The 26,975-nt window shown below is 34.0% G+C and overlaps 1 protein-coding gene across 1 annotated transcript; it reads right to left on the bottom strand.

Annotated features, from left to right (window-relative positions):
- Positions 1 to 1,580: 1,580 nt before the first annotated feature.
- Positions 1,581 to 7,162, bottom strand: LOTGIDRAFT_130661 (hypothetical protein; the record flags this gene model as incomplete). The annotated part of the gene is made up of 3 exons (XM_009065757.1): positions 1,581 to 1,749; positions 4,164 to 4,319; positions 7,053 to 7,162. Coding segments are annotated over 3 exons (435 nt in total), but the record flags the coding sequence as incomplete, so codon positions are not given.
- Positions 7,163 to 26,975: the final 19,813 nt, after the last annotated feature.

Genomic DNA, 26,975 nt, shown 5'->3' on the forward strand with positions numbered 1-26,975 from the left:
ACACCCCCCCACCCCCCCCCCCCCCCCCCCCCACACACATCATTAAGTCAGTCTGCACCCTTTTTGTACCCCAGACACGGGAGGCTGGTGCCGCCACTGCATATCCAGCATCAACAGAGACATTCATAGTGGTATCAGGTGTTCTTGATGTACAAGATTGCAGAAAAATAGGTTCGGTTCTTCGATGCAAAAAATGTTGCTTATAAAAAAGGTAGAGGGCTAAGGGGATTCTCAGCACCTCAGTAGTTTCCTGCACTTCTCAATGTCCAACTATCGAGTCTACAGCCTGAAGAATTAATTTCAAGTGCCACTTTTTCCCAATCAGCCATACAACACTGGCACAGGAAGTAGAGTTATAAAAAAGAATGAGCACAAGCATGAGTAAATATTTCTAATTTTATTTTGCGATATCATCTCGATATCGTAGCGTCTCGATATCGTCTTATCACGATATCGTAATTTCTATGTTACAATTGGAATGTCTAGAGTATGCATTAACGTATACAACGTTACGATTTTCATTGGAAAGTTTTTACAAAAATATAAAAAAAACTACGCTTAAATACAAAATACATCAAATGACTAGAAAAGTCGGCCAATAATAAATATGCACGTACAGGACTGTTCCATTTATTCAAACGAACAGCATTTATAGCTTTGGCTTGATAGTTTCAATAACTACCTATACTACCTAAAAATAAAATAGACTGCTCTTGTTTATCTTTTGAATGGTCCTCTTACGTGCACAAATATATTTGCACGACACGGTAGAAGGCGCGGCTTTATCACGTGATTTAACCACGTGACTATCTTATTTACATATACATATAAACAAATAATAACAAATTTCAATAACAAATCGGACGAATTCGGTAACAGTAACAAATCAAAGAAGAAAATTTAACCTTTTCGGACTAAATGATCTATTGGCAAAAAATGACGCATTCGATTCAAGTTGCGGAACATGATCTAGAGTCGAGAACTATCGAGTTTTTCATAAATATGCTTCAAACACTGGAAAATTGTCCACAACATTGCATCGAAGGCACCAATATTATTTGAGACCAAATAAATGACAAAATAATAATACCACAAATAGTCCGAAAATCTGATTTTAATAAAAAAAAAAAGCCTCACAGAGGCTTGACTAAACACCACATTTACTCAAATAAAAATGGCTCGGAGTTAAAATGGACACTGCATGTGCAAATTTCTCCTGAATTTGCAATTAAAACTGTCTGCACTTGAGCACTTAAATAGCACTAACTCGGGGACGCGTTCGATGTGTCTTTTGAGAGACGGAAAATCTGTCGATAGCACTAGTTAGTCCTGTCTTCGTCAAACTTTCTTCAAAATCTTCAACTTCATTCTTTTGTTTGTCCAGTCTTGTCAAAAATAACCCAAACTTAACAAAAACAACAAAACAGCAACAATTTGACTCTTCAAGGCTGCAATTATAAAAAAAAAATTCATGGTATGACTAAAATACATAATGTACCGCAAGTAAAATAACACGTTTTGTTGCTAATAAATTATTTGAAAATATAACAAAATATATCGTTTTTTTGCCTTTTGATATTTTAAAAAATAGAATATATATGAATGTCATACTTTTTTAAAAGAAACCGGAAATGTAGCTTAATATTTACCTGCGCATGCGTAGCTCTGTGTACAGCCAAAGTTCGGGATTGACAAAATCCTTTTCCACATGTTTCACATTTAAATGGTTTTACTTTCGAGTGAATATATCTGAAAAGAAATACGAAAAAAAGGAAATGAAATGAAAAAGATGAAATAAAAAGTTCCAAGTGGAGAAAAGCAGGACGTAAAACTTCATTTCATTTGTAGCAAGCAAGAGCTAGTCCCAAATATTTTTATTCTCGATGAGAAATGACTAAAAACATTATTTTGAAATAAAAATGAAATTGAAATAAAATCATTAAAAAACTTTGAATGAAATAAATTCATACGAAAATACACACAAAATAGACACGCGAATATTGGCCGGGCAATGAGAGTCCACATAGCTAATAAATTTTTTAATCTTTTACCCAAATTTATGCAAACCATGCGTGTTACACGGATGCGGATGTGATTAAAATCGTAGCATGTAACGAGCGACGGAAGTGCCTGATGCATCGCGATAAGAAGACGGATGTCGTCTGCTAGTGCCAAAGTTTGTAAGTATAATTTGAAACGGATATTTTGATTGCCAGACAGTGTGTATTTTTTTTACAAAACAAAAACAAAATACGGAAAGATGTATTTTATCTTTAAGATACATATATTTTGGTTTCTTTTTGGTGACTTCAACCCGGTTTCCCCCTGTCAGTGATACAAGTAAGATGGGCTGACATGGAAAAAGCGTCTAGTTGTTCAGATGGGACAATAAACCGAGGCCCTGTGTGCTACAGGCTGTGCACGTTAAAGATCCCTCGACGGTTGGAAATCGAAAAAGAGCAGGTTAATGCCACTGTCCTGGCAAAATTTCCCTCTTGGCACTCTGCATGGCGTTGCCCGTCTTCATTAGCCCACATGGTGCAGAAAAGTAGGACGTAAAACTCCATTCATTTCATTTCATTTCTGTTTGGTGACGTCACTTATTGCGAAGAGTCTGTTATGTAACAAAGCATATTTTGTTATTATTCATCTTAGTTTTAGAGGAATTGCAGGAACCACAGACGTCTGATTGAAAATTGGAATGGTGTAAATTGATGCTATCAGTGTCCCTGATACACATTCAAGTTTAGAAAACCTCTTTACAATCTTTTTAATATACACAGAAGTTGTAATTGCATCAGTTGTTTTTGGAAATTTTAGATTAATTGGTGTTGGATTTTAGAAATTAAAAAATTAGAATATAACTAAAAACTATAAAAAATATTAACGAAAATTAATTTCAAATTGTTAAAAATATATAATGAAAAATCAAAACCACTTTTTGACTATTTTTTGTATGTTTTCTCCTTCAAAACCAAATGTTGACAAAACCAAATGTTGACAAAACCAAATGTTGACAAAACCAAATCAAAACAATTTGGAAACCAACTCAAAACCTGCCTTAATCAAAACAGCTTAAGGATAAAAATCAAAATAATTTGTTGACAAAAATCAAAATATTTTGTTGACAAAAATCAAAACATTTTGTTGACAAAAATCAAAATATTTTGTTGACAAAAATCAAAACAAAAATCAAAATATTTTGTTGACAAAAATCAAAATATTTGTTGACAAAAATCAAAATATTTTGTTGACAAAAATCAAAATATTTTGTTGACAAAAATCAAAACAATTTTTTTAACAAGAAACCTATATTATGTTCAACTTTGCACCAGTACATTACAATTGATGGGATTTTTGTTCATAAAAACAAATCCGGTTGCTAGCCACTTATTACGAATCTAGGTGAAAAGTCATCCGTTCGAAATAATCTAATCTAAACACGACGGAAGTTTAAAATGTATTGCTTTGGTTTCAGCGAATTGGTGACAACAATGTTTTGAAAGATAAGGCAATTGAGGCAGAAAAATGGTTCCTGTTTTTCGAAGACGTCATTCTCTTGGAATTTTGAATTGGCGCTTTGGTTCGATAGATAAGGTTATAACATTGTTATATTGTTTTGGTTCGCTTGAATTGGTGACTGATGTTTTTGGAATGATAAGGAACTTATTGTTCCTGGCACTCAAAGACATCGCCATTTTCTTGGAATTGTTTTGCAAAATGTTAATTTTAGTCATAATATGCGTATTTTCGTATTTTTCGTATTTTCAAGTTAATCGATCTTTTGAAAGATAAGACGAAATAGACAGGAATATAGTTCCTGCTACTCAAAGACATTATTCTTGGAATCTAGAAGTTCTGACACGGTTCCATTTGACAAGAAATAATTTCGCAAACGAATATCAAATAGTGGATAGTCCGAATAATTTACCTCTATTCCAGCCTCTGATAAATATTCTGACAGTTGTCGGCTTGAAAAACTAGGCCCTCTTTTATGGAGATTTTCCACACCCCCGAAGATACTTTTTTTTCTAACATAATATTAAATCTAATTTCGAATTTTTATCATATGCTTCATGTACTCTAGCGACAGCATAGGCATAGATAACCAACCAAAATGGAGTTTTACGTTTTACTTCCCTGCTAATGAATAATGGACTTACCTATGATCTCTCAAATGATCCTGTCTTCTAAAAGCCTTGCCGCAGATCTCACAAGGGTAGGGTCGTTCGTCGGTATGCGTCCTCTCGTGAATCAGTAAATTGTACGACTTGGTAAAATGTCTCTGGCAGTATTTGCAAATATACTCCTTTTTAACCCTGAAAAATGAAAATTGATCAAATTGAAAAATTAGGAACAAAAATTATACTTAAAGGCAATATTGAAAAATTGAAAAAAAATTGAAAAATTGGACATGAAAATTGGTCTTGAAGGCAATATTGAAAAATTTGAAGGAAAAGTCAAAAAATTGTATTTTTTTTATAAATAACATTATTAAAAATTTTGCAGAAAATTGGAAAGAAAACTGTTAGAAATTGAATTTTTGGGAGAAAAATTTTTAATTGAAAATTGAATCGAAATCTGAAAATAATTCTACAGAATAACGTATTGAATATAATCCGAGAATGAATCAAAATTGAATGAAATTTTGGGTTTAATATCGTCCTTGAGGAAATATTGAAAGAAATTTTGGTTAAATTTCCTTGTATAAATCATTCATGACAATTGGAAATTTAACATATATAATAGTTAAAACCAAATCAAGCCTTATATCAACTGAATATTTCATTGAATGAATTTAAGAGTGTCCACAATTACTAACGGGATAGTAAAGAGATTTTCTAAAATTGTTCATGTGTATCAGGGACACTAATAGCATCAATTAGCACCATTCCGATTTTCAATCAGACGTATGTGGTTCCTGCAATTCCACAGAAACTAAGTGTTTGATGACGTCACTAATCACGAAAGGGCCATATGTGATATTTGTTACGTCATGATACACCTCGTTTTAGTGGAATAGCAGGAACCACAGACGTCTGATTGAAAATTGAATGATACAAATTGATGCTATCAGTGTCCCTGATATACATAAAAAATTTAGAAAAACTCTTTACAATCCCTTTAACAAGAACCACAGACGTCTGATTGAAAATTGGAATGGTGTAAATTGATGCTATCAGTGTCCCTGATATACATAAAAAATTTAGAAAACCTCTTTACAATCCCTTTAAGAAGAATTATTAATTGAATAATTATCATCAATGTAAGATCTGGCATAAAGTAGGTCGGATGCAGTCTTATCCGTTCTCTAATGACCTTAGTGACATTTTTCATTCATTATAATGAAGGTCAAATTTTCATTTTATACTCAAAATTTCACATGATTCCTACGGTTGTTTGGTTAGGACATGTTTCATTTTTTTCCTACTTATTTTTCAACTTAGTTTACTGAATTATCATTTTTGTTGAATTATAATTTTTGTTTACTGTTTTCTATTTTTGTCTATTTTTTTCTATTTTTAATTACTGAATTATCATTTTTGTTTAATAAATTATCATTTTTAATTACTGAATTATCATTTTTGTTTAATAAATTATCATTTTTAATTACTGAATTATCATTTTTGTTTAATAAATTATCATTTTTAATTACTGAATTATCATTTTTGTTTAATAAATTATCATTTTTAATTACTAAATTATCATTTTTAATTACTGAATTATCATTTTTGTTTAATAAATTATCATTTTTAATTACTGAATTATCATTTTTGTTTAATAAATTATCATTTTTAATTACTGAATTATCATTTTTGTTTAATAAATTATCATTTTTAATTACTGAATTATCATTTTTGTTTAATAAATTATCATTTTTAATTACTGAATTATCATTTTTAATTACTGAATTATCATTTTTGTTTACTGAATTATCATTCATTAAAATTTTTGCAGATTTGCAATTTTTCATTGAAAATTATTAGGACTACGTATTTTAATTTTTCAGTGACACGTTGTTTTTGTTCGAAATTTCATTGAACTTTGCAAATATTTCTGAATAATAGAGAATTTTTCATTGAAATATATTTTTTCTTTTTCTTTCTTTTTCTTTTGGTGAACTTTAAAGATGGGTTCCCTTATTTTCATTTAATACTTATATGAATAGAAAGTAGAGGTGTTCTAATGACTTGAAAAAATACCAGTTTGTCTCACATGTCTATAATTAATTCATAATTAGCTAACTTAGAAGAGAATTACCAGCAGAATTCCAATGAGTGATCGATCAAGAAAGGTCAAAAAGTATTTTTTTGTTTATCCAGACTGTACATACATGGAGATTTATGATTGGTTAAAACTCTTAATTATATGCAATAAGAACATAATGATATGATTAAGAATACATGATAATTCATTAGAAACACCAATTAATCAAATAGTTTGCTTAATTTGACACTAAAAAATAAGGAAACCCATCTTTAAAGACAATTTCATTGAAATTGATAATACTTCTTGTTCGACAAAACCCTCCGTTCGATCGACTAAGCGTGTGTACCTTTGCCTACAGGTGAAATGGATAGAAAATAGGCTAATAGGCTAATAGGCTACTCACCGTTTGGGTCTCTTGATTTTAAACTTGTCATTTTCTGGTGTTGAAGTTTGGGACACTGGAAGCCTCATGCTGTTAAAAAATCTGTTATATCTAAAATTATTAAAATAAAACAAAACAATTAGTCAGAAAATCAAAACAATATGTCCTAAATGAAAAACAACTCGATGAAAAGCAAAACAATAAGTCAGGAAATCAAAATAATGAGAGAAAATCAAAACAAGTTAAGAGAAAATCAAAACAATGAGAGAAAATCAAAACATGAGAGAAAATCAAAACAATTTGAGAGAAAGTCAAAACAATGAGAGAAAGTCAAAACAATGTCCTTAAGTCGGTGAAAATCAAAATAAATTCAAAAATGACTATTTTTTACTACGAGTGGACTGAAGAATATAGTACATACCTCATGCTATTTTGGATCAGAGTCAGAGCATGGCTGTACACCTGGGCATCCTGGTTCTCTGAAACTGTCTTGGACGGTGAGTCTTCGACATCATCATCGCGTGTGGCTGACTCCGCCAGTTTCGAGTAGTCAAATCTCGGCCTCAACTTGGGCTTCTCTTCGGGAGATTCGGCTGAAAGTAAAAACCAAATTTTCAAATGTGTTGAATTTTTTTACTTTCCAAATAAACACTATGTGGACTCTCAAAAATAGAAGTGCCTATCCCAATCTGACATTCCAAATTTTTTTAGGTCGGGACATGACTACACCAAGGAGCTATAAGTATGCATCGTAATGTTAGTATGGGCAAATTTCAAGGCAAATAGGCATAGTGCTTGACATTTTTGACATTCCGAGTTCCTGACATTCCTACTTTTTTCTTTGCTTTTACAAATCAAGTATTTATTACATTGTAAGGACGTATGGCAACTTTCATTGACATTCCGAGTTTTTGACATTGCAATAATTTGGCATGACATTCCCATACTACGGGACCTCTAAATCAAATAGTAGATATGACAATGTAATTATACGGTAACCATTGCTATATTCTGACATTACATTTAATCAAAAAATTTCCAGATTGGGTACTTGACATTCCGAGTTTTTGACATTGCAACAATTTGGCATGACATTCCCATACTACGGGACCTCTAAATCAAATAGTAGATATGACAATGTAATTATACGGTAAACATTGCTATATTCTGACATTTGCAAAAAATTTCCAGGTTGGTGCTTGACATTCCGAGTTTTTGACATGACATTCCAATAGTCTTTGTTGGGTGGGGTATGATTAGATCAAGTAGTAACTATGACAATGTATTTATATGTGTAGTACCATTTATAAAAAACTATTCTAATTGTAAAATGTTCAAGTAGCAAATATGAAACATGATAAAATACTGGCTGTTTTAAAGGTACATTTGGAAAAAGCGTCTAGTCGTTCGGATGGGACAATAAACCGAGGCCCTGTGTGCTACAGGCTGTGCACGTTAACATCCCTCGACAGTTGGAAATCGAAAAAGAGCAGGCTAATGCCTCTGTCCTGGCAAAATTTCCATCATTGCACACTGCATGGCGTTGTACGTCTTCAATAGCCCACATGGTGCAGAAAAGTAGGATGTAAAACTCCATTCATTTCATTTTAAAGGTACATTCTTTTTTTACCAATTTTTGAAGGAATTACATGATTTGTGTATATTTCTAGTATTTCGGAAGACTATTTATATATATTCAAGACTCAAATCAACCTCTCTGAAACAGTAGGTTGCCTTTATACTTTTGTATCATACTCCCCCCCCACAAAAAAAATTGCGCATCTGTCCCTTTAACTATCTATCATCCAATAGCTTCCTTAAAACAAAACTCTTACTCATAGTAATATAACTATTCAGGAAATGGCCACAGTTTCAGTTAATTGTCAAAAACTTCCTGGCATAAATTTGGTTAAAAGTTGTTTTCGTCGAAAACAAAGTGTTAGATTTCAGAAGCAATCATCTACAGTCAAACTTGTACTAACGCACCCCTAATGCAATTTCCGAAATTCGTTTTACGAAATTTTTAGTGAAATTTCATTTCATGGAACTTTTTTGCTTACTCTTTTTTGAACACCTGATGGTACTCCTCAGTTCAGGAGTCCAATACTATACTATTATTGCCCTTTATTTTTTGGGGAATTTTTAGTTCGTCCTGAATTAAAGGCATGCTTATACTTTCTTTAAGACCGTAATCTAATCACAAAATTTTGCTTTACTGGTAATTTTTTACTTGGCAACGGCGTAAAGCAAGGCTACCATATTGGCCCTTGCTTATTGACGTAATGTGCACAAATACTGAAGACAATATAAGGCTTAGTTGGGTATTATAGAAGATGTTTTCCTATAGATGCACTGGCCAAGGTCACGAAAAGAGAAGTGAAATTCGAATCAGATTACAAATTATAAATAGAAATTACTAATCACGACCAGAAACAACATCAAAGCTACGGAAGCCCTGCATGACACTAGACGTTCCGGTGAGACAACGTCAAATTTTGCTTCTGTCGGGCCGCTATGCTGCATTCGATCACGTTCGCTAAAATGTGAACACAATATCACATTGTTCTTTATATCACGAAATTCAATTTGGTGGTAACTGCATTTCCGATTGTAAAACTATTTCGATGAATGTTTATTAAGTGTTGTGTTATTTCGGAATTTTCATTCTGAAATTATTGGAAAAAATTTGATAGCGGAGAATCTCTAACGGGAAGATGACATAAGCGCGTGATAATCAGATGTTAAATTGTTTGTAATAGCTATTTTTGGAAACTGTACTTCGCATTATATATAAATGAAATGAATGGAGTTTTACGTCCTACTTTTCTGTACCATGTGGGCTAATGAAGACGGGCAACGCCATGCAGGGTGCAATGAGGGAAATTTTGCCAGGACAGCGGCATTAGCCTGCTCTTTTTCGATTTCCAACTGTCGAGGGATCTTTAACGTGCACAGACTGTAGCACACATGGCCTCGGTTTATTGTCCCATCCGAACGACTAGACGCTTTTTCCATGTCAGCCCCTCGTACCTGCATCACTGACAGGGGGAACGCATTATATATGGTAGAATTTTAAAAATTAATTTGGAAATTTGGTTTTGGAATTTGAGATCTGTACAATGAATTGTAAACGCAAGAAAACTACGGCACATCATATTATGCTGACAAAATAATGAACACACACTCGCAGATGAACGTAACAAAAATGAGTCCGTTGGTCGGTAGTACCACACAGCCCGTTTCTAAAGAAAAGTTACGAAGTTTACATACATTACTATACGAACGACAAAATTGATTGTAAGGTTTTGATTGGGAGACTAGACGAGGGCTTCTATCGATTTTTTTTTATGAAAAATTAAACTTACGTTCACTGTCGATCCTTTCTCTGTTGAAATCGTAGGCAGGGCTGAACGTCTTAAAGTGAGAGAAGGGTGATCTGACACGATGCGGGGATGACCAGGACGGTGAGGAACAGGTGCTGTCGTAAGAACTATCAGACGACTGGGCGTAGTTCCAGGAATTCATACTGTATTGGTTGAAGACGAAGGACGACATGGCTAGCCGGTTCAGTTGACTCAGGGGAGAGTATATGCCCAGTGGAGGCCCGGGAGTCGGGATGTACGGCAAGGTAGGTAGCGAGGGGTACACGGGCTGTGGATGGACTGTCTTAGCACTCATTTCAAATTCTTCTTTCATTTGGATTCTGACGAGATCTGCAAGAAAAAATAAAATCGATGAAAAAATTACTTGGAAGTATTTCAGTTATCAGTGGACATAGATCAATTTTAGCTACCCGTATCATTTTTAAGAATGGCAATCTGACTTTATATAATAATCAAATAATGCAATAATCAAATCAACCAATAATAAAAGATTAATTTAAATTATTTAAATCATCAATCGATGAAAATGACTTGGACTTGTATCAGTGGACACAGATCAATTTTAGCTACCCGTACCACTTTCCAGAATGGAAATCTGACTTTATCCAGTAATTAAAAAAAGGTTTGCAATAAGCAAAAACAATCAAAAAGTCCTATATAAATTATCAGCCGATCTGGATAACTTTTCCCGACCCGTAACATTTTTCAGAATGAAAATTTGACAACAGACTCAGTAGAAGTTAAAGTGACAGTTTAATTTCCTAATTTTCATTTTATTCTACTCAGTGGATAATTGCTGAGAAAAATGCCCCTCACCCCACAAAAATTAAGTAAGTATTCTTATGATATTTTCATTTCATTTTCAGAAATTATTAGTTATTAGTTATAAAATGAAAGGCATGCTTACTCTCTCTAAAATCGTAATCTATAGTTAAAATTTGGCTTACAAGAATTTTTTTAACTTGGCAACGGTGTACAGCAAGGCTACCTCATGTCCCCATGCTTATTTGCGTATTGTGCACAAATATTGAAGACAATATAAGGATTAGTGAAAATTATTAGCTGTGGCCACAATTATACTAGAAATAAATTATTTAATATGACTTGACTCTGTAAGAACCATCTGAAGCATTCAGAGAGTCCACATTTATTTAGACCTGTTTAAGGTTCTGTTTCAATATTTCTATATCGCTCTACAATTGATGATGTATTGAGCACTATTTTAACAGTGAAAATATTTTATTATTATGGATTATGCAGTAACGGAAACAGTAAGCAAATATAGTTAGTAGCATAAACATTTACTGCTTACGAGATTTGCATCGGAACATAACCAAAAACGCACGACAAACGCACAGAGACATCGAAGTCGTAACTAATTTTTTTTTAATAACCAAATTTTAAATTCTGCGAAATTTGCTCTTACCTTTCTAAATTTCAAAAAGGCTTCCAAAATTTAACAATAAATCACAAAAAAATCAGAATCTATTCCTATGGCAGCGAGTACCAGAATGATTATGAAGTAGAATTTCTGTCACTCGCCTATATAAGACAGTCGTATGTCCCACAGGCCTATAGCGATGACAGCTAGGTCACGTGATGTCGATATACCTACTTGTCTATGTAAATTAGGCGAATTTATTCATAGATTTCTCACGTTTGTTTACGGATGTTCACTTGTGTTTATTTAGTTACTTATTTCTTATCTTTTGAGACAGTGGTAGCCACGCCTCTTATTATGTTCCGGGTGACATGAAGCCACGCCCTTTACATTTTTTTTTTAAATATTTTCAATCGCATTTACGTTCCGATACATTTGTTTACATAGAAATACCCATAAGTGCGTTTTAACAAAACAATTTTTGGTCGAATTCTTAGCGAAATTTTCGTCCCCGCCCCTTAATTAGTAGCTCATTAAACTTAATTAGAAATTTCACCGCAACAATGATAACGAAATATTCGAAATTTAACCTTCGTCACCTTTTTGAACCGTACTACTTTCGATGTTTATTTTGGAATTTATTTCTGGAAATGGTGAAAATTGGAGTTAAAACAAAAATTTAAAATTCTGTGAAATCGAAGTAGGATTGAGTAATAGTTGTCAAAATTTAATTTCGTTCATTTTCTAAATCGAATTTCTTACTTCAAAAAATATTTTAGTTCCATTAAGAGCACAGCATATCACTGTGTGATTTGTTTTGTCAACTCGGTTTCCCCCTGTCAGTGATACAGCTAAGAGGGGCTGACATGGAAAAAGCGTCTAGTTGTTCGGATGGGACAACCAACCGAGGCCCCGTGTGCTACAGACTGTGCACGTTAAAGATCCCTCGACAGTAGGAAATCGAAAAAGAGCAGACTAATGTCGCTGTCCTGGCAAAATTTCCCTTATTGCACACTGCATGATGTGGCCTGTCTTCATTTACCCACATGGTGCAGAAAAGCAGGACGTAAAATTCCATTCATTTTTGTCACTGAGTTTCTGAACTCGACATAACTCATAAGCAAGTATTCATGTGCTGCTTTCAGAAACACCTTATGCCACTTTGCGATTGAGTTCGGGGCTCCATTCCAGAAGTCTACATGGCTATTATTCATGGGATATATATTTGCCCCCCCCCCCCCCCCCTCACTTATTCCACCATCCCAACCCAAACATCATAAATATTATTTTTCTCAACTGAATCCGAAAAGCCCAGTGATACTCTACTATTTGGATTCCAACACCTTGATAATATGGTTCTTAACACCTCGATATCTAGTATTTGCCATGGAATTAACGGCGGCGATGTTCAAAGGGTTAATAAGCCATCAAATTAATCATATTTAATTAGATTTCTTTTCTGTTTACTTATTTACACAGATGAAAAAATGGTGCAAAATTTATTGCCTTTTTTGGGAGGGGGGGGGGGGGGGCAATATTAAGGCGTATTCATAAGAAATGGATTAGGAAACGGGCTCCAACATGACAGCATTTTTTCGTGTGTTTTAACAGCATTACTATTCCGTGAACAATTTTTAAAATGCTCAAATTTGTTAGTTCGGAAAATCAATTTGTTACTTTGTAAAAATATCCTACCTTCATTGATATTTTTGATTATCAAATTTTGTGTAAGACTTGTTAATTTGTAAAAATATTCTACCTTCATTGATACTTTTGATTATCAAATTTTGTGTAGGATTTTTTTGTGAATTTGTACAAATATTCCACCCAATTTCAAACTTATTAGGCTTCAAAAATTTTAAGGCATATTTCACGATACTCCAGTCTCAATGAATTGAGGTAGTTAAACTCGATAGTTCGTAGATTCCCTAATTTGGTAGTCGGTGTGGATTAAGCACCGTTCCCATGGTCTTTGACGCCTGCAGGCAATACCCTTAGTGCCAGAGTCACGCAAACGGATTATGCTACGTGCCATACTTGACGCAAATGCATCAATTTGGTAGTCGGTATGGATTAAGCACCGTTCATTTACTTCCCATGGTCTTTGACGCTTGCAGGCAATACCCTTGGTGCCAGAGTCACGCCTTATAGAATTGGATTAAGCTACTTGGCACCAAATTGACTTGTTTTAACCCTTAAGTGGTCTGTATGAATTCAGATCGCCGGCCATCTATCGCACGGATTAACAGGTCGTAAATGGTCGGAACAGTATATTATTTACAGGCAATACCTTACGCCTCATCTATGCAGCGTTCGCACGGATTAACAGTAATGATCGTAAATGGTCGCAACTGTACCAATTTGGTAGTCGGTATGGATTAAGCCCTGTTTACACGTCGTAAGTCTGTATGGAATAATTTCTCATATTCGTCACAGACAATACCCTACGTCTCATCTTTGCAGCGGAGTATCGTTCGCACGGATCAACCGTAACGCAACGTTCCTATTGTTAAACGTCGCAACTTAGTCAATTTGACAGTCCGTGTGGATTAGTCTACAGCATAACGTTCTACACCTTAACCCTTTAGCAGTCTTAGGCATTCGTGAACCTCATATCAAAATAAGTGCCATGCTATTTCTTTAACCTGTGTGTGGGCGGCCTGAGCATTAATAAATCTACCCCACCCCCCCCCCCCCCTCCCCCCCTCCAAAAAAAAAAAATAATAATGTTTCGTTTTATTTGCAATTTCTCAATCGGAACGGAAAGTCCAAAAACCTTCAGCTAAGATCTGATATAAGTGTATCGGTGAAAAAGTCTTGCATTTTCAATTAGGGCACGTGTGTCCATTTTCATGTTTGTTTTAACTCCAAATTGCCAAAATCATAATTCTCTACTTTATATATACATATCATTATGTATAAAAAAAGGCTTCTATTGTCAATAATTCAATTCGATTAAAACAGTGTTAAAATCACAACAAAAACGAATAACAGCACAATGGTGTAATTATGTAAGTTTTCCCCGTGAAATAAATAGAATTTAACTTTTAACACCGTCCATTGTTTTATGTTTAATCTTTATTACGACCTGAAGTTTACATTTCAATAATTGATACGATGTAAAAGGGATTATAAAGAGGTTTTCTAAATTTTGTATGTATATCAGGGACACTGAAAGCATCAATTTGCACCATTTCAATTTCAACTGGATTGTAAAGAGGTTTTCTTAATTTTTTATGTGTTTCAGGGACAATGATAGCATCAATTTGTACCATTCCAATTGTCAATCAGACGTCTGTGGTTCTTACAATTCCAATATTCCAATTCGTTTTATGACGTCACTATGGCAAAAGCTGCTAACAATATCTATGGGTCGTTGCAAATATGGACGTATTCAAACACTAAGTTGTAGTAAAATTGCAAGAACTTGACGTGAATTCGAATGCTGCAAACTGATGCTATCAGTGTCCCTGATACACATATAAAATTTTCGAAAATCTCTTTACAATCCCTTTAATATAAAATTTTTACAGGAATTGTAAAGAGGTTTTCTTAATTTTTTATGTATATCAGGGACACTGATAGCATCAATTTGTACCATTCTAATTTTCAATATGACTTTACAATTTTTACGATTTTTTCTTAAGACAAAGAAAACGTCGTGAAAGTTACTAGTAATCGTAATGAGTTTAGATATAAGACGAATTGTTATCAGTGGACTAGAAACTGATATTGATAATGGTAATTAACAATTCTTTCAATCCCACTATAACTCTATTGGTATTGGGTTTCTCTAACGGTTAATAAGATAAAATGTTATATTCATTGACACAATAATAGAATGATAGTGACCACAGAGCGGCACCTTGTTTTACTCCTATAGTAATTATACAGAGAGCATTTTCAACCACTCTAGGTCGTAACGGTTAATAAGATAAGATGTAATATACATTGACACAATAATAGAATGATAGTGACCACAGAGCGACACCTTGTTTTACTTCTATAGCAATTATACAGAGACCATTTTCAACCACTCTAGGTCGTAACGGTTAATAAGATCAAATGTAATATTCATTGACACAATAATAGAATGATAGTGACCACAGAGCGGCACCTTGTTTTACTCCTATAGTAATTATACAGAGACCATTTTCAACCACTCTAGGCCGTAACGGTTAATAAGATAAGATGTAATATTCATTGACACAGTAATAGAATGATAGTGACCACAGAGCGGCACCTTGTTTTACACCTATAGTAATTATACAGAGAGCATTTTCAACCACTCTAGGTCGTAACGGTTAATAAGATAAGATGTAATATACATTGACACAATAATAGAATGATAGTGACCACAGAGCGGCACCTTGTTTTACTCAGTGTTAAAGATAAAGATAGTGGACCACGCCCACCACGGCATGCAGATGGTAAATATTCAAGATTTTGAGGCAAGGGCAATAACTCTGCTTCTAACGGTCGAAAATAGCTCAAATTCAAACTTGATCTTCGTTTTATGAATATGTATACACATATTGAATTTCATTTGATTCCATCTAAAAATCTAGTTTTTAGAGCGTTTACAAGCAAATGTTGACGGACGGACGGACCTACCGACGGACGGACAGGGGTGCCGACAATATACGTCCACATAGAGAGATGTGGGCGTATAAAAATGTAATATTCAGTATTACGATTATTGAATGGTAGTGACCACAGAGCGGCACCTTGTTTTACTCTTTACAAAATTAGACATTTTCAACCGCCCTCAGTTTTACCTTTATAAATATATTTTTTAATTTCCATGGTTATAAATTTTAAATATGAACCAGTACTCTTTCATGCATTTTAGATTCTGAAGATTATAGATTTTCATTTCATGAATTCAAATTATACGATATACAGGATTTGAAGTAACTAGAGGTTACGCCTAAATTACTTAACCGCAATGACGCAACTTAAAATTTTTAAGATCTGACGGTTAATAGATAAAATTGTAATATGCATCAAAGGAGTTAGACCAATCCGACCTTCGTTTCAGATACAGGATTTTTTTTTAGCTAAGCTAATCAGTAATAGGGTTCACAGCTCATCGTTGAAATTTGAGCCTTCAAATCTATGTGTATCGATGATTATTCACGTTTGAAAGTTAAAAATTCAACTCGAATTTTAATGAGACTATGCCATTAAAGCACAATAAAGACCCAAATCAATCCCCGAAAATGACGACTGTTCCACTTTAATACGATAAAATGGTAGTGGCCACAGAATGGCACCTTGCTTCACACCACTAAGAATTTCTGATAGTTATGTAACTATAGATAAAAATAATTTTTAAATCCTCGGCTAGTGCTTTCCCGAGAAATTATAAGAATTACACAATCTTCATTAAATAGTACAGTATAAATATTTTTTAGGACGAATTTAACATAAATTTTCTAACATAATTTTGATTGCTTTTCCACATTTTTTAAAAACAAACAAGGGTATCAAAAACTGATATATCCAGTGTTTGCAAACTCTTCACAAATTAGACGACTTATTTTCTACAAACTTTAAGCAAATAGATAAAGAATCACAGAAAATAAATAATTCGAATGAATTTAATCATTAAGGCAAATGAACGGTGTAACTTCAAACGGTACGGGTGAAAATCTGATACAGTTCAAACGGCCTGAGCTCATAACCGATAAACTTCAAACGGTACAGGTTAATCTAATTAGAGCCAATCAAATTAATTAAGTATGTTTGGACATCATGTGCGATACTCCTTAATTAGCATCAAGATGTTAGAACAAAGCGTGTGTCTAATTGATTTATTAACTCTTCGTTTCGTCTTACAAACATTGTAACAAATCTGTACGAGGCATTAATATTCAAGACGAGGTTATCTTAGACGCTTGATGGTGTAGTAGTCGCGGTTAGCAGGTCTTTCAACTATCTCTACTACACTGTAGAAAACCTTCTCGTTTTTAACCACAAATTCATTGATTTTGATGCAAATTTTTTCTAAATTTTAAGAAATTTATTATTAATTTGGATACGAAAATGTTAAAAGATAGCTTTCTGTGAATTTTATATACGGAAACTACAGCACAATTTTGTCATAAACCTCAAAAGTTATGTGTACAGTTTTGAAGATAGTATTCTGAACTCCTATTTCGCATGGCAAAAAAATACTAGAATTGACACAATTGTATGAACTTTTCAAATTTTCACAAGAATTTCATGTTTATGACCGAATTCCAGCGAAAAAATGAGACAAAAACCCACAAAGGACATCTATATTACGTTATTTCTCACGGACACTTGCGACACATAATACCAGCTTTGATAATGTTAGCAATTTTTCACTTTTTTCATGAAATATTGTTTTTAAATGGCATATCATCAGAGATAAGGGTAAAATTTAATGAAATTTAAAGATGGGGGGCCCTCAGGGTAACTCAATTTTTCCATAAATCAAAAAAATTGAAAGCTTTCGTCTCCCTTGATGTTGTTTTGGATGCAAAAAATGACAGGTTTGAAGTCGAGGAATTAATTGAGATTTGTGTGAAATGTTGATGAAGTCTCTCGTCTGTCGTAAAATGTAGAAATTGATACACGTAGAAGCCATCTTAAAGTTGTAGTCGCCTTATAAAGTGGTTTACAGCGCTCTTTGCAGTTGCCCTACATGATGGTTGTTTCGCAAGCGAAGATGTTTTCATTTCATCATGGCGGATTGTAGACTTGTGCAGTCGTTATGTTAAATGTGTACCATTTTAAGAAATTTATCTAAGGCGTATTTATGCAATTGTGTTATACATTGACTCAAAACAATCTAAAACGGAGTCAGTCATTAGCTTTATCTAAATTGACGCCCAAATGGTCCACGAGGAAACGAACAGATTTAGGCTGACAATTTGGCAAAACTTTGCAGAAACGAAAAAATGTTAAATTTCTGGAAAATATAAGGAAATATATTCTCTTTGACTACATAGCGAATTGTCCAAGGGACCTCTCAACCAGAAAGCTCTTAGTGAACTCAAAAATATCAATGCAAATAATTAGAATTACAGAAATGCTTCCAAAACACTGTAGCCCCTACCCTTAGCAGAAGGTAGCATTTCCCGTGGGGGCAACAAGTGGCAAAATAGCACCATCTAAATGCTCGATGTACCCGTCCATGAAATGTAAGGTTAATGTCGCTGTGCCTGAATTTGTTGACGATGTTACGACACTAGCTTTTAAGTCCACGAAAATAAGTGTTTGGTTCACTGGACCGAGATTTCATAAAAAGGGCCTACGTAGGGGGTAACATTTCCTGTGTGGGCAACAAGTAGCAACATCGCACCCTTTAATTGATGTGTACCCCAGTCTTTGAAATGTAAGCTTACTTGGTATTCTCAATTTGCTTTCGATGTGCCTTGATTTATTGACGATGTAAACTCGCAACGACATCCCATTTTTAAGAGCACGAAAGAAAGTGTTTGGGTTCATCTTAAGTCGTCAACCAGTATCAGAGATAAAGATCGGAATTAAAGACAGATTACAACTAAATTATAACACATCAAAATATTACTTCGTTTCGTAATATGAAAACAACTGGAATTTTCCCAGGCGGTGAACTCGACGTCGTTAAGAAGAAAGCGCGGGAATTAGGTCACGACCGCCTTATGCCGGTACTAGCCTTTGTAGATTTTCATCATTATGTATATGTAGGCTACTATAAAGGAAAAGGCGTTTTGTGTCCCATTTTTCTTCTTCCGGTTTGGGCTATTGAAGACGAACAACGCCGCGTAGGAGGATGATCAACCTAATCAAAATTAAACCAAAACTTAGTTCCGTTTTCTATCAACTTTTATTGTTAATCTGGCCACTTCAGTAAGGATCTAAAGACGGGCCTCTTGTACATTCGTAAGTTTGATGATACAGTCAGCCAATCAAGTCTCTTCCCTCTCCAACGCTAACGCGAACAAAAGGTGAATTCAGTGCCTAATGCTTTCTGGAATACACCTTTTGTTTTCGGTATCAACCAAACGAATGGAGTAGTAGTAGGCCCTATAAGGGACTCTGTGTCAGCCGATGGGTAGACAAATCGAGAAGGGAACGAAAAAGCATACACAAGCTATCAAACAACAAATAAATGGTGATTGTGGGTTCTAATCTCGGTCGGCATATGCACAAGTCCGATGACCTTAATCACTCATAATTCCAGTGGACCCAGCTGTAAATGGGTACAGGAATGATTCTAGTGGACTCAGGTGTAAATGGGCACAGAAATAATTCCAGTGGACCCAGTTGTAAATGGGTACAGAAATGATTCTAGTGGACCCAGTTGTAAATGGGTACAGAAATAATTCTAGTGGACCCAGTTGTAAATGGGTACAGAAATGATTCTAGTGGACCCAGTTGTAAATGGGTACAGAAATGATTCTAGTGGACCCAGTTGTAAATGGGTACAGAAATGATTCTAGTGGACCCAGTTGTAAATGGGTACAGAAATAATTCTAGTGGACCCAGTTGTAAATGGGTACAGAAATAATTCTAGTGGACCCAGTTGTAAATGGGTACAGAAATAATTCTAGTGGACCCAGTTGTAAATGGGTACAGAAATAATTCTAGTGGACCCAGTTGTAAATGGGTACAGAAATAATTCTAGTGGACCCAGTTGTAAATGGGTACAGAAATAATTCTAGTGGACCCAGCTGTAAATGGGTACAGAAATAATTCTAGTGGACCCAGCTGTAAATGGGTACAGAAATAATTCTAGTGGACCCAGCTGTAAATGGGTACAGAAATAATTCTAGTGGACCCTGCTGTAAATGGGTACAGAAATAATTCCAGTGGACCCAGTTGTAAATGGGTACGGATAATCTGGGAAAGATCAATACCAAAAGATTTGATCAAGAACTAACTAGTAGACAGGATCCTCAAAATTCCAGCTGACTCGGCTGTAAATGAGTTTTAATGATAAAAATTATTGCCATGATATAGTTAAACCTATCATTATTGTCAGAAAAGCGCGAAAAAACAGCAACATACCTTCTGTCAATTAACTTTAAGCCCCGCCCCTACGTTGTTAATTTGACGTATGAATACACAACGAAACAAATAGAAGAGTGCAAGGTTGATTGAGTCGTTTTTCTTACAAACGAATCAAAAACATTCTTGAAAATTCATCTTTAAAAGAAACAAATAAGTTGAATATTCAACACAGACTCGGAAACCGAGATTTGTTCCATCGTCATGTTTATTTTTAGTTGAAAGATTTTGTCTAGACCTATTCATACGCCGCATCCCACGTTGTCTCAGGAGATCACGACATTACGACGTCATTACGTCATCGGAGATTACTAATGCAAATTTTTCACATGGGTTCACTGTAGCACGTGTTAATAAAATGTAAATATTTCAACGTATGATGACGGAGGAGATAATTTTGGATTAATTTCTTTGAAAAAAAACCTTCAAGTCTTCACTTTCCCAGCTCTTATCATAATCAACGAAAAATAAATACGCCAGTTATCTCCCTTTCGTATCTTGGGTTATCGTTCTTGAATTAAAATAATATTATTGCTTTTTGATAAGGCGCGAAGCTAATCTGTCTTCATTCGAACAGGATACAATTTTTTTGCTCAATTAAAGGAACGAGCTCTCTCTCTCTCTCTCTTTAATGCTACACTGATGTAGCGACCCCAGGGTCTAGGGGTCTCAGGGGCTGGGAAGAGGGGAGGGGTGGCTGTCAAGATTTTTTTAAGGGGGCTCGCTTATGTGACTCAACATAGTCGGGTCCGGGGATTGTCTTTGTGGCCACTGTCCACCACCTCCCTTTTTGCTACTTGAGGTCGGAGGGGCTGGCGTGGAAAATGCTCCAGCCATACTGAATGGGACAAGGCTGTGTGCGTTTAAGATCTGTTGGCAGTATGAAAGAACACCGACACTGATGTCCTAAATATTTCCCCCCATTGCCTACTTCATACTATTGTCCACCAACATTAGTCAAACCAGTTGCAGAAATGTAGGACGTAAAACTCCATTATATATATCACACAGTTGATACGTGACAAAAGATTTTGCAGTGTAATTACACTACCTACCGGTCCGGAACCCACAAAGGACGAGCACGAGATATTGTGTCCTCGTGAAACTACTCGAAATTTTTGTGGAAGGAAACAATAGTCTGTGATTTGATGTCACAGTTATTAAAATACACTCACCGAAATATTGCTGATGGTCAGCCTGACACGAGGGTGGCGGTGGGTGTAACGAGTGAGAAAGAGGTCGGGGGCTTATCGAGTGAGAAAGATGGTGGGGTGAGGGGGTGCGGAGGAAATCACCCATGCACGAAAATTTGGAACGGTATCCCAATCATTACTGCATACCATAACATAACACAAGCAATGACCACCTCACAGGAACCATTGGCGTTTCTACGAGGGCCACTCCCCTTCCCTCCCCCAACCCCCTTTACAAAATTATGTGGCCCCAGCTCGTCCCCCCTTACCTAATATTTCCTAGACACGCCACTGACCGGATCGTCGGGCTACACATAATGGAAAAGGAATGCGCAAGTCGTTATGACATAAACAGAACAAAGAAGGTCACAAGTGTTCGCCTTGTCGTACCCCTTTTAATTAAAGAATTCGTTAAACGGAATTCGGTCCTAAGCGTTCTACTCTGTTTTTTTTTCACTCCAGGTTGTAGCTTGGTAAGGAATCGGGTAGATATCGTGTCCAAATGTGCGTCACAGACTTTGAAATACTTGTTGAAGTCTCAAAGTAACGCAACTTAATTGGACAATAGATAAAAAGTCTATCAACAGTATATTTTATAGCCTGCATGAACTAATAACCAAGTCCGTACATGATTGATAAACTAGCTCGACTTCTCCAGTAGATATTAAGGAGGCTTTTCTCACGCTTTTGTGAAAGATATCAGAATATTGCGAAATATATCAGAGAATTCGTAAAACCAGCGAATCATAATTTAGATAGAGCAAAATCTCATCAAAGGCTAAACTGGTGACGTACTACACATGAAGGTAACATTTGATGACGTGTTACACACGATTACATGACGTTTTCCGATAAGCCACGACCGTTTATTGCAATGAAAATTAGAAAGACTTAATAATAAATGATTTACGACTGGTTATTAGATTTGGGCTATGGGAAGAAGTAGGTAATTGCAATTGGTTACCCCTTCAGTAGTAAGCTAACGGCAGACATCTTTATCTACCTAAGTTGTCCGCAGAAAATTGAACAATTACCGTACGCAAGAAGTAGATACGTGGCTACACTGAACAGGAGCGAGGAATCAGAAATGAAAATATTCAAATTAACACACCAAACGAGATTAGAATCCACGATCACCATTTGTTCGACGTAGACAGGCAAATGGCTTAAATTTCTAAGCTACAATGACGATCAGGGGCAAGAACTCCGAACCGAACAAATTCAATCTATCATATACTATGAAATAACAGCTCGTTGTATCAAGGGCCAGGACTCGAAAACTCTAACTACCCTTGAAGAATTACTGTAAGGGTATGTTATAATGAATAAAAATTGTAAGAAAATAATCTGAGCTCGTTTTATCAAGGGTCAGAACTAGAAAACTCTAACTACCCTTGAAGAATCTCTGTACGGGTGTATTGTATTAAATAAAAATCATAAGAAAAAGTTAACAGCTTGTTGTATCAAGGGTCAGTACTAGAAAACTCAAACAACCATTGAAGAATCACTAAAGGCGGTCAATGTACTTTAAACAAAATCTAAGGACATACAAGTCAAATCTGCAATTTTCATTAAAAATATTTATCTAGGAATCGTATGGTACTATGATATAAGGGCGGTGCCAATTCCCAAATCATTAAATAGTATTTAATATATAGTTCCCTGTCGTGTTTCAAGTACTCTCAGAGACTAAAGTCTTAAAATCTTAAAATTGTTTTTTGTCATTTTTTGCGATATTAAATTTACTATCAAAAACGACATCGTAGAAAAGTGAGTGATTTTCAAGTTTTGAATTTTGATAAATAATTTTATTTTTTCATTTTCTATTAAATTTTTTACTAATTACCTTTTTTAACTATTAATTTTCTATATTTTTCCCTTAGTTACTTTCTATATTTTTTATTAGTAATATTTTCTATATTTTTCATTAGTAATTTCTATATTTTTCATTAAGTAATTTTCAATATTTTTCATTAGTAATTTTCTACATTTTTCATTAAGTAATTTTCAATATTTTTCATTAGTAATTTTCTACATTTTTCATTAAGTAATTTTCAATATTTTTCATTATTAATTTTCAATATTTTTCATTAGTAATTTTCTATATTTTTCAATTAGTAATTTTCAATATTTTTCATTAAGTAATTTTCAATATTTTTCATTAAGTAATTTTCAATATTTTTCATTAAGTAATTTTCAATATTTTTCATTAAGTAATTTTCAATATTTTTCATTAAGTAATTTTCAATATTTTTCATTAAGTAATTTTCAATATTTTTCATTAAGTAATTTTCTATATTTTTCATTAAGTAATTTTCAATATTTTTCATTAAGTAATTTTCTATATTTTTCATTAGTAATTTTCAATATTTTTCATTAAGTAATTTTCAATATTTTTCATTAAGTAATTTTCTATATTTTTCATTAGTAATTTTCAATACTTTTCATTAAGTAATTTTCCATATTTCATTTTAGAAGTTTAATTATCAATTTTCACTTTTTCATTATCATTTATACAAAATTCTTTTGTTTTTTCTTAGTACACAATTCAACTTTTCAGCATAATATTGCAAAATAATATTTTTAATTTTTAATAAGTTCTAGAATCCATTTCATTTCATTTCAAAAGGCCAATCGTCAAATCAATGAGTTTTGACACGTTTCTGTCAAAGTTTCAAGCAACAAATAAATCTGGGAATTTTCTATGTGGCCCATATACTTTTCCTTCCAAAAGAGATAACTTGAAAACGTCTTGAAAGATGCGGAAAGTCGTTCGAAGAAAGCCGGAAAATGCATCTCAAGAATTTGCAAAATTCCAACTTTAAACCGAACGTCGTCCGCGTGGGATTCTTGAAGCTCTTCAATCTATGAGATGTTTTCGGTACATAGTCCGGAAGTTTGATAAGTTCTGTACCGGAAACGTCAAAGGCCCTTCCACACTGCAGCATAGAAAGAAAGATACGAGGATAACAACTTAGGTTCACAAAGATCCTATCTACCAGTTGGTCCTTGTCCAAACCTCTTGACATTGATCTTTCCCAGATTATCTGTACCCATTTACAGCTGGGTCAATTGGAATTATGATCGCAGTTGACATTGAAGGTCATCTTTTACAAGCCGAGCATGATTACAGCCCAAGACCACTATTTTTGAACGTTATCAAGCATATGACGTCATGTTAAGATTTCAACACTGTAACACAAAGCGCTACAACCCGTCCTTATAGAACACAAGTTTCGATATTGTACCTCACTGTACACGGACCATTTAAATTTTATAATTTCGTTTCTTAATTTTTCTACAGATTCCACAATTTGAAACCAAACAAAAAACGAAACAATTAAGTGTAAACGGACCTTTAAAAAAAAATTGTCAATATTTCAAAGACGACTCATTTATGATCATGTTTGGAAAACCACTATATTTATGGAATTCCGAATACATTGTTTTCCTCGTATGAGGTTGACTTTCTAATTTAAGATTTTGGGGAAAAAGCGAATTCATTTCTTCTTCAATAATTCAAACTTTTAAAGGGATGTATGTTAAATTTTCATTATCAAAAACGTCGTCAATTTAATGTGAAAATATTCCTCAAATATACTACTTATGGAGTTTTACGTCCTGCTTTTCTGCACCATGTGGGCTAATGAAGACGGGCAACGACATGCAGGGTGCAATGAGGGAAATTTTGCCAGGACTGCGTCATTAGCCTGCTCTTTTTCGATTTCCAACTGTTGAGGGATATTTAACGTGCACAGCCTGTAGCACACGAGGTCTCGGTTTATTGTCCCATCCGAACGACTAGACGTGTTTTCCATGTCAGCCCCTCTTACCTGCATCACTGACAGGGGGGAACCTGGTTGAAAAATCAGAAGGTATTATCTCGACCTATGCCGGGATTGAACCCCGGGCCTTCAGGTTAGCGAGCAAGCGTCTAAAACTCACTGAGCCACCGCGGCTCCCTTACATTTTGTTGTTTTTCTGTTTTAAAGGACTGGTGGTGGCAAAACCTGAGAGTACTAAATAATAAGTTTGCTGTTTAAAGAGGCAGTATGCAAAATTTTCATTATTAACAAAGCTGATAAAATCATTCTAAAATATGCTATTTATATCTATGTATCTACTTGATCAAACTGAATTTTGTTTTAAAAGGGTTAATTAAAAACAGAGAGCACTAATTGTTAATTAAGCAGTTTAAGGGAGCAGTATGCATAATTTTCATTTCAAAAATCGTTGTAAATTATACCTGAAAATATTTCTAAAGTATGTTATTTATATCTATGTATCTACTTGATCAAACTGAATTTGTTTTAAAAGGGTTAATTAAAAACAGAGTGTACTAATTGTTAATTAAGCAGTTTAAAGGAGCAAAATGTTCATTATAAAACGTGGGCAATTATTTGGGAAAAGATTTCTAAAATATGCTAAGCTTAAATAAGCTTCATCTATTAACATTTGATAAATAATAAAACGTCAACGTCATATATATGTTCTATTGGTCGAGCTGATAACAAATTTTCTTTGTAAATAAACTGCAGGTTGTCTTTAAAAACAAAACAGATATTTTACTCCAAGACCACTATTTTTGAACGTTATCAAGCATATGACGTCATGTTAAGATTTCAACACTGTAACACAAAGCACTACAACCCGTCCTTATAGAACACAAGTTTCGATATTGTACCTCACTGTACACGGACCATTTAAATTTTATGATTTCGTTTCAAATTTTTTTCTACAGATTCCACAATTTGAAACCAAACAAAAAACGAAACAATTTTACCGAACCAGGGTGTTTTTTAAAAACAAATTTTCCAGTATAAAAACAAATCCCTATATACAAACAAACATTGATTTTTGGTGTTGTTTTTCTTATCAAAAAACAAAACAAATCCTTATATAAAACCTAGTCATGTGTTTTTAAAAACAAGATTTTCTCATAAATAGATATTCTTCATAAAAACCAAATTTTCATAGGGCAAATTCTATATTGTACAAAACAGATTTTCCTTTGTATAAAGCAAATTTTTCATTTTCTAATAATTTTTCTTTATATTGCAAAACAAATTTTCGTATTGCAAAACAAATTTTCGTTTTGCAAAACAAATTTTCGTATTGCAAAACAAATTTTCGTATTGCAAAACAAATTTTCGTTTTGCAAAACAAATTTTCGTATTGCAAAACAAATTTTCTTATTGCAAAACAAATTTTCGTATTGCAAAAAATTTCCCTTCATTTCAAAACAAATTTTCCTTTTAAAAAATAACCTTTTTCTCTCATAGCACAAAATTTGTCACCTAAATCATTTATCAAATTCCCCAAGAATTCAAATAAAATCAAATCTAAAAATAAACAGTTTACCTTTTAATTAAGATTTTCTAATTAATCATCAATTATTTAGC

This window comes from Lottia gigantea (assembly GCF_000327385.1).
Source record: "Lottia gigantea unplaced genomic scaffold LOTGIsca_70, whole genome shotgun sequence".
Classification (NCBI taxonomy): Eukaryota; Metazoa; Mollusca; class Gastropoda; family Lottiidae; genus Lottia; species Lottia gigantea.